This window comes from Bombyx mori, chromosome 2, assembly GCF_030269925.1.
Source record: "Bombyx mori chromosome 2, ASM3026992v2".
Taxonomy (NCBI): domain Eukaryota; kingdom Metazoa; phylum Arthropoda; class Insecta; order Lepidoptera; family Bombycidae; genus Bombyx; species Bombyx mori.
In genome coordinates, this window is record NC_085108.1 from 7,417,859 (window position 1) to 7,431,426 (window position 13,568).

The 13,568-nt window shown below is 38.7% G+C and overlaps 1 protein-coding gene across 3 annotated transcripts in view; it reads right to left on the reverse strand.

Annotated features, from left to right (window-relative positions):
• Positions 1-623: 623 nt before the first annotated feature.
• Positions 624-13,568, reverse strand: part of LOC101742237 (uncharacterized) — a 43,463-nt gene continuing 30,518 nt past the window's right edge. For 2 of the 3 annotated variants that reach the window (XM_004933278.5, XM_062673593.1), the window contains 12 exons: positions 13,068-13,242; positions 11,865-12,282; positions 10,766-11,519; positions 10,156-10,367; positions 7,587-7,956; positions 6,948-7,008; positions 6,270-6,378; positions 5,551-5,658; positions 3,788-3,907; positions 3,114-3,259; positions 2,128-2,211; positions 624-1,118 (listed from right to left, as the gene is read on the reverse strand). In XM_004933278.5, coding sequence (XP_004933335.2) covers positions 786-1,118; positions 2,128-2,211; positions 3,114-3,259; positions 3,788-3,907; positions 5,551-5,658; positions 6,270-6,378; positions 6,948-7,008; positions 7,587-7,956; positions 10,156-10,367; positions 10,766-11,519; positions 11,865-12,282; positions 13,068-13,242 — 2,890 coding nt within the window. In that variant the 3' untranslated portion in view covers positions 624-785. Of the gene's footprint in view, positions 1,119-2,127; positions 2,212-3,113; positions 3,260-3,787; positions 3,908-5,550; positions 5,659-6,269; positions 6,379-6,947; positions 7,009-7,586; positions 7,957-10,155; positions 10,368-10,765; positions 11,520-11,864; positions 12,283-13,067; positions 13,243-13,568 lie in introns of those variants that run through there. The other variant, XR_002431637.3, reaches the window with a different exon arrangement.

A 13,568-nucleotide genomic window follows, 5' to 3' on the forward strand; every position in this document is an offset into this window, starting at 1 on the left:
AATCCAGATAATGTCTAAAAGCCGATAGTAGTAGACCACTTCGATGGAAAAGACTACGTGGTTAATCACCTGCCTGTTGGTCAAAACTGATTGCATCTCTAATCGGCATACCTATACCTGAAACACTAAGACTGCCGAAGTTAGGAACAAGTGGAGAACTATTAAACAATGAGTAGACGAAGAACAGTCTCCAAATTAGACACGGCTTTCAGAACTGACGATGCCGCCTCAGCAGAAGGAGGCTCCTTCTGCTAGTGGATACCACGGTTTTTTAATTTTTTGATTGCTTAGATGGGTGGACGAACTCACAGTCCACCTAATGTTAAGTGGTTACTGGAGCCCATAGACATCCACAACGTAAATGCGCCACCCACCTTGAGATATAAGTTCTAAGGTCTCCTGTGTAGTTACAACGGCTGCCCCGCCCTTCAAACCGAAACGCTTTACTGCTTCACGGCAGAAATAGGCGGGGTGGTGGTACCTACCCGTGCGGGCTCACAAGAGGTCCTACCACCAGTAAACGCCTGTACGAGTGGATACCACGATTCTCCCCATTTTTTCCATAAAGAGCCGTTCAGTCTTTTGAACCATAAAAAAGTATAGAAAAGATTTAAACAAAGGGGTTTAAAAAAAATCAACAACCAAATAATATATTAGAATCAAATGTACAACTATTCTATAAAAACCTTAATCAAAATAACAAATACATTAAAATGCGCTAATAAAAATGTTGTTTTATGTTCAAAATGTCAAACAAACTTAGCTACTATCCATAATTGCTGTAGCTACTGCGACACTTGGCCGATCTCTCCATCGTACGGGACTTTTCTGACCGTCGTCATCTTTTTTGCGTCAGCCAATGCCCTGTAATAAATGTCCCTGAGATTTCTTTTCGTTCTTCGCTTCTTGTCAGACAACTTCTTCGACACGTCTTTCCCGTTCACGCGTTGAGCTTTATCTGTGACCTGAGCCTCTTCGTTGCAGTCTGTCGTAGCTTTCGTGTGCTTTTTCCCGAAATTCCTAATGAATTTGGACAGGTTCCGCTTTTTCAAACGCTTCACTTGTTTCGGCTCCATGCCTATCGTCCTCTTGTAACGTAAATAATTCTGACTGTCAACCTGTAGTAGGAAACGGAAACATGTTTCAGTTTAAAAACAACGCATACCAACTTTGGCCAAATTAGTGGTAATAGGCCTTGATGAGTTCAAAGTCCGAATCGTATTGTATCGTTGCTGTCTCATTATTCAAACCCATAAAATGCTTGTCTTCTGACCAGGATAGGCTTGAGTCTGCTATAGGAATGGGCAGAGTCTGTCTATTCCTGATAATTAGCCTCATAATACAGCATAAAAACCACAACGAAATGCCGTAATTTTTTTTATGATTGAGTCATTAATGGTGGCCGGAAGGCCTTTTCAGTTTCACCGGGCAGGTGGGAGAACAAGGGCTCAGCCAGAAGGAGTGGGATTTGCTGACAGCCACCCGAGCGCCTACAAAAGAAACCCATCAACTCAAGAGTAGCTACTGCGCGAATGAATCTATTACAGGATCGGAATCGCGACCCGCTGAGAAGATCCGGCGAGTTGGACGAGTACGGTTACCGGGGTCCTTAAGCCTGCTCCTAGTATTAGAGCTGAGGGGCGTCTAAATGTCATTATTTCGGTCGGAGTATCTCATATGTACGTTCCCTACATCCACACTGCCGCCATCTAGATCGGGGCACCGAAAATATAATAAAACCAAAAGTGTTCCTGTCACCAAGTCAAGTTTTTATGTTTTATTTTTAATAATTATTATTATATTATAATACTTTGTATTAATTGTATGTATATTTACGGAGATATGTATGTGTATATGTATGTGTACATATATGTATATGTATTTCACTGGAATGGTACGCCGCGCGTAGTTCGTTTCCAAATGATTCTTGTCCACCTGATGGTTGTCTGGAAGAGATCGCTCTTAGCGATAAAACCGCCAATTGTACTTTTTTGTTTTTAATGTATCGCACTGTTTATTTGTTTTTTGGTGTACAATAAAGAATACTCTCTCTCTCTCTCTCTCAAGTCAAGTAATTCCACCTCGGCTGATCACCCAAATCTACGCTTCTCTAATTTGTATACTAACATTGCTGATAGCATAGGAAGACATTCTTTGTTGAAGAAAATTAACTTGACTTTCTAAGTATTCCCGTACGCCAGACATCTTGCTCTGAAATGGAAAAAGAGCTCTTTTTACGTAAGCAAAGAGCAAATCGCCCGAGTACGTCATTCAGCCCTTGTTCACCTGGTTGAAAGGTTACCGTAGTTCAAAGATATCATATTGTAAGTCAACTCAGAGCATGAAGTTCTAATCACAATTGTATTGTAGAGTGTAGGGACCACAAATTTCCCCATACCAACTAATAATTATATGCATGTGTTAGCGATAATTATATTGCAGTAATGCTACCTCGGTCTTGGGATTGTCGGGCTATCGATAGCACATTAGGTTGTAATCCCAATATACGTTAGTCTCTAACTGAACACGTGTCTTATTCATCCTTGCCCGATATTGAAACTCAACACTGGTGACGCCGACGTGACATCTGCCAGAACTTCAAAAGGCAGAGCATGATTCCTTCGCCGCAGAATCAAAGAGAATAATGGGACCCTCTCGCGAATACTGGTGGTAACTGGTGGTAGGACCTCTTGTGAGTCCGCGCGGGTAGGTACCACCACCCTGCCTATTTCCGCCGTGAAGCAGTAATGCGTTTCGGTTTGAAGGGTGGGGCAGCCGTTGTAACTATACTGATATCTTAGAACTTATATCTCAAGATGGGTGGCGCATTTACGTTGTAGATGTCTATGGGCTTCAGTAACCACTTAACACCAGGTGGGCTGTGAGCTCGTCCAACCATCTAAGCAATAAAAAAAAAAAAAAAAAAATATTTACAAAACGCCTTGCCTACCAACGACAAGTGAACCTGCATATTTGTATTTAAAAAAATTCTCTCTGGGCTATCTAGATTCTATAGTGAGATTTAAGACGCATTTTGCACCCATTGCATTATCATTTTCAATTCAATAAGCGTAATAATCTTTAACCCGAACACCAAAATCAATCGAGAATACCTTATCTTCGTCAGTCATTCCATCATACTGGTTAATCAAATCCTGTACAGCACGAAGAGTCCCAAGGCAGTCAGATCTCTGTTCAGATTGATCCTTTTCACTTGATGACGTCATCATGAAGTCCGGATACGTTTCCTGTGGATTTTCTGGATAAAACGTGATTTCAGTCAGTCACATACGATCTAATCTGTCTTTGCTTGTTGGAAAACAACAAAACACTAGTCCACTATTCGGTTATTTGCTAAAAATTAGCAGGAGTATTCACAGCACATCTCCTGGCCAACTTTTTTCATAAAATACACTTATCAGATGTTCACGATTGACTTCTACGGTGAAGGAATAACATCTTGTAATAAAAACCCGCAACCCCAAACCCGCACAATTGTAATTACGGGTGGTAGGACGTATTGTGAGTCCGCACGGGTAGGTACCACCGCGCTGCCTATTTCTGCCGTGAAGCAGTAATGCATTTCGGTTTGAAGGGCGAAGCAGCCGTTGTACTGTTAAAACTGAGACTTGCGTTGTAGATGTCTATGGGCCTCAGGTAAGACAGGAGCTCATCTCCACATCTTAGCAATAAAAAAAAAATCACACCATTTTTTTAGTCTACCAGATTAATTAATCGAATTTTTATATCCAAATCCAAATCAGCTTTCCATCCAAAACTAATTTACCATTAATTGGCAGTCCCAAGGTATCTTCGTTAAGGAAACCCCTCCTGGCATCTGAATTAACAGCATCTTTATTTGGAGACGTCAGCCATTCCAGAAAATTTCGAAGATCTGGTGGTAGTTCTGGTCAAACAAAAAAAAAAAACAATTATTATTACCTTTTTTCCTACCTATGCTGATAGCATTGAGATTCAATTTCAGCTTCTCCTTGACGTGTAGGTGAGCTCACGGAGCTCTAACCGGGAGTGTTGCTAACACTGGCTCTAGCAAGAGCAGTGCTTCGCAGAATCTACCACCGGATCGGAAACGCGACCTACTGAGAAGATCCGGCGAGAAACTCAGTGGGCTTTGTTTGTGTTAATTTACTCGTCGTGCCATTCGTCGCAAGCGACGGGTTCGACGAGGACGGTGACCGGTGCTTGTGGTACCTAAAAGCACCGTTAATGGATCGGAAGGAACCGTAATTACGTGTTTTGGGCGACCTCGACTGTTTACCATTCGGTCCACAGAATCGGGTAAACTAGTACCATGTACATTCCGTTATTTGATCAGTAGTGGCACCATCCATTTGGTAATTAGCAGCGATTTAATTCTGCTTCATGCCTTAAATCCCTTAACTTTATTGCACCACCATAATACCATCTATTTGTGCCGTAAAGCATTCGTGCATTCCGGCTAAGCTAGGAGGCTAGGAGGCTATGCGTAGTAAAAAACTATTTGGATCCTAACATGGATAGCAGCGATCACGATATCCTTATCCACATAAGATTAGGTTAAATGTAAACTCCTACTTTTAATGCAATAATAAAGTTTCTTAGTGAATTACTGCAATGACAAACAAAATAAATTGCGGTTAAATATTATCTTTATATTAAAATCTTCTCGTACGCTAATGTAAAGGCATTTTCATTGCACTAGTGCCTAAATTATCAAATAAAATCAACTAAAATTAAAGTACACACTTGTTGAACGACAAAAAGAACTACCGCCAATTCACAAGAACTAGCCTCCGTCCTGAGAAGAACTGGTAAGAAACTCAGCGGGCATGTCTTTTTTTTTCTAAATATTAGATTAAAAAAATCAAAGTTTTTACAATGATTATTATAAAACGTAACAATTATTGCAATATTGAAATGCCCGGAGCGAGCAATTCATTCCCACTTTGTGCAATCTTCTATATCAAATGGTTTTAAAAAAAAAAAAGTGCGTGCGTACAAAGTACACATGTCAGAAGTGACACTTTTTTGGCAAACTAATTTATAAGTCTTGCTTATATTTATACAAATCTAAAACTTTAGATTTCCGAGACTTAGAGGAAGGGAAAGAGGAAGATATGTTCCCGCCAAAAGTCTGTTAAATGTCAATCTCAAACCTCAGTGTTGACAGTCACATTATGTTTAGATTTCTAAATTGTAAATGACTAATATTTTGCCAATTGAATTGACTAATTTAATTTCATGCTATTTGATTAATGTTCAAAATTCTTTTCATTTCATTTCAATTCCTATTAACATTTTTCACAAAAAAATTATAAAATATTAGGCTGTATGGTATAATACATTTGCCTTTCCAGTTGGAAAAATACAACAACTACTACTACTGACATTTGACAAGTACTTAATTTCAATAGTAAAAAGTGCGTGCATACAAAGTACACACGTCAGAAGTGAAACTTCTTTTGGCAAACTAACTTTTAAATTTCGTTTATAGTTATACTAAACATCACATCACTTTACATTTGTATCTTCACAGATTTCGAGACTCACTTTGGCAAGTTCTCTGCTGCACCTGATAATCCACCAGGTCCGTCATGAGTCGAGTCAACTGCTGCATCAGAGAAGTGGCTGCGGCATCCTCTTTCGTGTTTTCTCTTACTGTTACATAAAGACAATAAATCCCCACAATACATTACATAAATTTTACCAGAATATTTGGGACCAGTTCGTAGTCACTACAATCTTAACTTCTGCCGCGAAGTAGTCATACGTTCCAAATTGAAGCGTGGGAAGAATCACCTTGATTTATAAAGGTTATTTCCCTATTCTTAGTAATTGAAATCCAAGGTTTTTGCATACGATAGCTTGGACTTGCTCCTAGACAATGAGGTTGGTAAGAGAGTGTTAACTATGAATGTGGAAGACTATAGAGGAAGAGGTAGACCTTAGAAGAATGGATTGCGTCAAAGACGTATATGTAAGAGGGGAGTGATCGAAGAAATGGTATATGATATATGACTATGGAGGGAGAAAACATATTGGGCCAACCCCAGGGAACTGAGAGAAGGGCAGGGGAATGATGATGATTCTCTTAGACTAACTCCTCATATTCCGCCATTAGGCAGCCCTGGAGGTCGTGATACTGACGATCGTCAGTTCATCGTCTCAAGTTTGTAAGACGGTGAAGAAAGACACGCTTCCTACCAAACTCCTCGCCATTATGGTCCAAACATATTCCAATTAGATGCGAATCTCCAACAATACATTACCATGTATATTCCTGCTCTCTTCAACAGCTTTGGCGGCCTTTCGGCATACCTCTTTCATGTTGGCATTCAATTCGTCGAAGCTTTTCCTGGCTGGCTTGTAGCTATTTACCTAGAGATATTCGCAGATAGATAGAAATAGATCGCAGGGTAAGGCTCGTGCTGCTTTTTGAGCAGTGGGGTCCATCTGCGCGGAAGTAAGGCCCTTGTGGCCATATTGAGCAGTCCAAATATACCAAGGTTCAGATACATAATTGTCCAAAAGAATATAAACGTAACTAAATTGTTTCCACCGGCAATTTTAATGCAGGAGTCATTAATTAAATAAATAAAATTCATTAGTTCGTATCAAAAGAGGTTACTACCTTAGTTAGAGGTTGGGGTACTACCAGAAGTATATACGAAGCACTCATGCGTTCCAGCTTAAAGGGTGATATCCACCTCATATCTTAAGGTGGTTAGCGGAATTATCTTTGGACCTTCACTTTGGAACACTTTGGAATTCCCAATGGACCCCGGTTATTTGAACATCAGATAGGCCGTGAGCTTTCTTTAAATCCTGGCTTGTAATAAGTCAGTGACTAACTACTATTATGGTCACAAAAAGAGTGATTCTTATTCTTTGATTCGCTCGAAGATTTGATTTTTCTTAAATCGATTTTTTTTAGAAACCATACTGACCTCTTCTTTATGTAATTCTCTTTTCACGTGTTTCTTGACAGTTGTTTTGACTCCAACGTTTCTAAAAAAACATTTATCTCACATTAATACTTATCAAAGCCGTTAGTTATATAATAATGTGTTTCTAAAATTCTACAAGGATATATGTCGCTAAATTTGAATGACGGTGATTTGTTAAAAAAAGCTTTGGGTACCCGTGATGGTACTATGTCAGAAACTAACTAAAAAAACAAAATGTGTGCAATTCACACGTGGTAGAAGTGAAACCTTCCAAAATTTAAATACAATTATCCTAAACGTCTTAAGTATATGTAAAATTTTGTTATTAGTAAATAATTGTAAGGTAGCGCCCTCTGTGAATTGATATTTTAATTTCACGTATAATCCTAAATTAAAATTCACTACAAGAGCTTTCATACACACGTTAGTATTAAAAAATCTCACAGATGGCGCTGTATTAAATAGTATGTATATTTCTGTCTCATTCTTTGCTGGCTTCATCCTACACATTTTTGTATTTGTGTATCTTACCTGTCGTTTTTTCCGTTGCATCCGGTTTGAAATCACAACGATTCTAAAGAAGTTACCTGTTTGTACCAACTTGACAAATACTATAAATGACATTTAGTTACTACTAACTCATGAGAATTCTTAGCATCTCTGTCTTCTGTCCCAATCGGATTCTCTTGTTTCCTTACTTTAAAACCGCTCACGATCTTCCGTACTTTATCATCTATCCAATCTTTTGATGACTTCACAATGTTTTTAACGTCAATCGAATGTTTGTCTCTGACGCCATTTTCGAAAAGATCATCTTTAACGCCATATTCATCGTCGTATATTTCATTCCAATACATTTTACCTTCATTTATACTTCTTTTGCGTATATTGTCCTTTTCTTTATCAGGCGATAAACGCATATCATCATCCGTGCTCCGATTTCCATTTATAGGAATTTTAAAATCGTTATTTTTTAAAGTAATTTCTGTTTCGCGGCTTATATTATGATCTGCAATAAAAAAAAAATTTCATTCACACATTTCAGACACAGCAATTACTGTCTTTAGAACAGAACGAATTTAATTTGTTGAGGCTAGTTAAATTGAAGTTTAAAAATGCTTCTACACAGGCAGAAACGGATGGAGTATATCGCGCGAGAGAAACTGATACAATAGAGTGGTTACGACCCTCAGCATTGAGTAATCCGGTTACCGTCCTCGCCAAACCCATCGCTTGCGACGAAGGGCTCGACGAGTACATTAGCCCATAGACACAGCCCACTGAGTTGCTCGCCGGATCTTTTCAATGGGTCGCTTTCCGATCCGGTAGAAGATTACGCAAAGCACTGCTCTTGGTAGGTTCAGTGTTAGCAACGCTTTCGGTTTGAGCCCCGTAAGCTGACCTACACGTCGAGGCGAAGCGAAAATAGCCTCTCTAGGCTGTCAGAATAGGTAGGAATTTTTTTTTGAGGAATACGAAGCAAGGAGGAGGCAATTTAAGTACCGATTAACACAAAATAAAGAGAGTACTCAATAGCTTTTGGTTTGTGATAGATTTTTACCACTACAATGCCTTTATATTGCGGTAGAATGGACAACTACTTAATTTACATTTCGCGAATTTATACTTGTCTTTTTGTATTCGGATTGAGAGATAGCGAATATATTTACATTATGTTTGCCAGTCCTGTTGCTATTCTATCACCGCTATGACATGTACTTCTTCAAAAGAGTGATAAGGAAAATATTTTATTAGTCCCTAACTTTGGCTAGTCAGCTGCGAGTCAATAAAAAACGTGTTTTCACCATAAAAAAAATTGGATTGTTTCATTGAGTTGCTTCATTACTATATGCCTCACTACTATTACAAACAATCATTATTATGTTCCAATTGCTGTTACCTTTTTTTTTTTTTTTCCTACCTAAGCTGATAGCCCCTAGCGGCTATGTCAGCGTAACCCTAACTTTAGTAGGTGAGCTCACGGGGCTCAAACCTGACGATGTTGCTAACACGAACCCTAGCAAGAGCCGTGCTTCGCAGAATCTACCACCGGATCGGAAACGCGACCCACTGAGAAGATCCGGCGAGAAACTCAGTGGGCTGTGTCTGAGAGTTAATTTACTCGTCGAGCCCTTCGTCGCAAGCGACGGGTTCGACGAGGACGGTGACCAGAAACTTTCTTTCGCTTTGGTTACTGGTGTCCCGCGGGGGATACAGCAAAAATAGTTTTAAATTAACACACACATAATACTTTTTTTATGATAAATTACGCCACAAGGCAATGTGAGTTGATAAATATTGTTTTTATTGGTATTGTAGGCAGCCGAGCATACGGCCCACCTGATGGTGAGTGATTACCGTCGCCCATGGACGTCAGCAATGCCAGGGTCAGAGCCAAGCCGCTGCGTACTACTAAGTACTCTCCACAAGCCTCGTTTGAAGAAGGACATGTCATAGCGCTCGGGAAACACCGTGGAGGGGAGCTCATTCCAAAGCCAGATGGTACATGGCAAAAAAGATCTCTGGAAACGCGCAGTGGATGAACGCAGTGATTCTAAGTGATATGGATGAACTCTACAAACAATTCTTCAGAGCACTCCCCATAATAATAATAATAATAATGTTTTTATTTCAAGTATCCATGACTCATATAAATTGTTAATAAGACTTAGACCTATGTTAGTAGTTATATTTACATCACAATGAATTACTGTGGTAACATCGTTCGACGAGAACGGTGACCGGTGCTTGAAGTACCTAGAAGCACCGTTAGTGGATCGGGAGGATCCGAGATGACGTGTGCTGTTACCAGAAATCTTAATTAGGCAATACAGCCTACTGTTGACTCTCATATTTCATTTACATTCCAATGAAATAAATTAATGATTTCATTTTAAATGATTATTAATAACATTATATAATTACATTACATTATTAATTTTTAAACGGGTGGTAGGACTTCTTGTGAGTTCGCACGAGTAGGTACCACCACCCTGCCTATTTCTGTCGTGAAGCAGTAATGCGTTTCGGTTTGAGGGGCGGGGCAGCCATTGTACTGTTAAAAGTGAGACCTTGCAACTCATGTCTCAAGGTGGGTGGCGGCATTTACACTGTAGATGTCTATGGGCTCGGATAACCACTTAAAATCAGGTGGGCCGTGAGCTCATCCACCCATCCGAACAATTAAAAAAAATCATTAATTGTATACCTGAAACGTTCAACTTATTTTCATTTCTGACAATTGTTTTATTAATAGCATCCTCAGTATTCCGTGTTAAATTGTTTTCGTTTACCGACATTAAAACTCTAGATCGGTGACCAATATTCTCAAGAATATCCGCGTCGTATGTCGGATAATATAATGCGTCACTTTTCATTTTATCATCTGTATCGTTAGTAGCTTTTATAGTCAAGTTCGATCTAAAAAAACAAATAGAAACACTTATTATCTTCAATTGCAATAGCATAATTTTTACTGGTGGTAGGACCTCTTGTGAGTCCGCACGGGTAGGTACCACCGCCCCGCCTATTTCTGCCGTGAAGCAATAATGCGTTTCGGTTTGAAGGGTGGGGCAGCCGTTGTAACTATACTGAGATCTTAGAACTTATATCTCAAGGTATGTGGCGCATTTACGCTGTAGATGTCTATGAGCTCCAGTAACCACTTAACACCAGGTGGGCTGTGAGCTCGTCCACACATCTAAGCAATAAAAATAAAATAAAAATAAAAACATCACAGTCGTATGAATGGCTTATGAAGACAGAGCAAATATACGAAGAAACACTAATTAAATGTTCATAGATAACTTTTTACTGACCCGTTTAATTCTGATTGGTTATTTTTTCTTTCCATACTCTCCATGAAACTGAAGAATTCGGAAAACATAGAAAACAAATCGCTTAGACCCATTCCTGCAGTGGAATTAAAAAGTTCGTTCACAGTATTCACCGTGTTATTTTTTTCAGCATTGAAGTCAACATCAGCGTTAACCAGATCTGTTACATTTGTTATATTTAAAGCTAATCTCGATTTGGCATTAGTGTTATTATTTAAATCAACATTTTCATTTGTCAGTTCTCTTTTATATCTAACATCATTTTTCAGTAAATCAACATATGCCGCTTTTTCATTTTCAGATAAATAAGGCTTCGTTCTGTAATTTAAAGCATCTTCGTTTTTAATATTTATATCAAAATTAGTTATCAAATCATGGCCATTTCCATTTTCTTCTTCAGTATGTCCGATGGGTTCAGAGTAGTTCAGTTCATCTACAGACTTCAAAGATCGCACGCCATTACTCAAAGTAAAAATAATACCCTTTTCCTGTTCCTGTATTTTATTGTCATCTTTTTTTTTCATATCATCAAGCTTATCAAATTTTATAGGGGTATACATTAGCCCTAAATCGGAAGCGGGTAATGTCAAATGAGGAGGTAATTTTAAATCTTTTTCGTTCGAAAAATGAATATGTTTGTGAAGTAGCCTGTAGATTTCCGCCGGATCATCATCTCTTGTTTCAGACGTTGGTTTGAATTCGATTCTGATTCCCTCCGACGGTTGGTGATCTGTACCTGAGTATGCAAGTTATTGGAAATTAGAGCAATTTTAGCGATGCTTTCAGACATAATATTATTTCTTAGGAAAGACTCAATATTTAATTGCATTAGACGGATACATGAGCTGATTTATTGTTCGATATTTTGTATCGTATATTCCACCAGTTACCTTGGAGACATGGGGAGTGAATCTCAAGTATGCGTCATAAAACGACTTGCCTTTGTCATCAAAATGCATTACTGCTTCTAGGTGGAAATAGTCAACAATACCTAACCTAGTTTGGGCTCACACTACGACTTACACTCAATAAATACGCATACGTATCAATATTTTTTACAAATACACAAAATATTACCAACACTTTTCTAATCTTCCAAACAGTCCACGTTTCAGCAAACCTTTATCTAGCAACATCACTTTGGGGTCCAAATTCTTGTCGCCGTTCTTATCAATAGTCTCTTTCTTGGAATTAAGCACTCCATAATCACTATAAGCTTGAGCAACACCGACTAAGCTATCATATTTATCATTGAAATAATCCTCTATATATTCCGCGTCACTTAAGCTTCGTTCTTCGTCATTTATTTTTGGTCTCACTTCTTTAGTGTTTAGAGGAGCGTCTACTTCAACATTGTTGTTTGTCAGAACAGTTTGCCTCGCGTTCAAAGCAGCTTGTTTTACCATCGCGTTTATTTCGTCCTGATACAATGGCATGGGACCTTTCCAATTAGGATTGTTTACGTTTAACGGATGAAAGATTTTTCTGTTTTGCAGATCCTGTTTTGGGGAGAATTCATAATTTCATACGTACGAAACGGTTCCATAAATAAATAATTAATAACAACTAATAACTCACGCACGATCATCTGGCCCAAAATTAGGATTCCCTGTGCTATGGACACCAGAGACTGACATACATACTTATAGATGATAACCACCCAGACAAAGAACAAACAAACCTGTTCATCACACGAGTGCTTGATGTGGGAATTGAACCCACGATCCTCGTCGCAACAATCAAGGCCGCTAACTACTGTACTAACGAGTCCGAGATTCCATAATGATGATTTTTCATAGTTAAATTTTAAGTATGTTCAATTTTGAAAATAAAACTAGAATATACTGGCTAGATAATCTAAAGACTAAAATCATTGGCTAGATAAATTTACGAAAAATTCTATCCAGCTATTTGTACTGATTATATATTTTATTGGTGATAACGTTGGATTGAAAGAATAGGCTCTATCTATCTAGCAAGTATTGGTCGCTTTCTGCAAAGTTGGACAGCAGCTGTTACAATGGCTTGTAACTTACGTCCAAGTATTATTGGGATTTTATCTTTGGTCTTTTATAATATACCATACAAGGGGGCTGTTCAGCCTTTAAAATTAAAAACGCAAGCTGGCTTCGCGGATTTTCATTTCTTCGTCAGCCAAACCACTAAGTTTTCATAAAAGTAGTATCCACATTCCAAAGACACTGACCGTGACCGACATTTTGGCCCACAGTATCCTAGAAACTTACATTAAAAATAGGTATCAAGTTAACAACATTTTAACTACCTCGTCCCTTTTCACTCTATCCGCAGATTTTTCAGCATTAGTAACGTGGCCATCGCTAGTATCTTTCAATAGCGGATATTCCAAGTTCTCATTGTCATTTACTTGCAACAATCGTCTGTTACCTTTACTGGTATGTATAGGATTGTGAATAAGATTTCGATCAAATCTTAAATTTCTACAAAAAATAAAGATACCCTGAACTTTGAATAGATAAAGCCGTGAATCGGTTTTTTTCCTTCCTTCCTATTACTAGTAACCTTAAGGAGTTATAATAACTTCACCGAACCGATAGACGAGCTCAAGGGGCTTAGCTTGAAGACTTTGCTAACATCTGCCCTAACAAGAGGACCTCTTATGAGTCCGCACGGATAGGTACCACCGCCCCGCCTATTTCTGCCGTGAAGCAGTAATGCGTTTCGGTTTGAAGGGTGGGGCAGCCGTTGTAACCATACTGAGACCTTAGAACTTATATCTCAAGGTGGGTGGCGCATTTACGTTGTA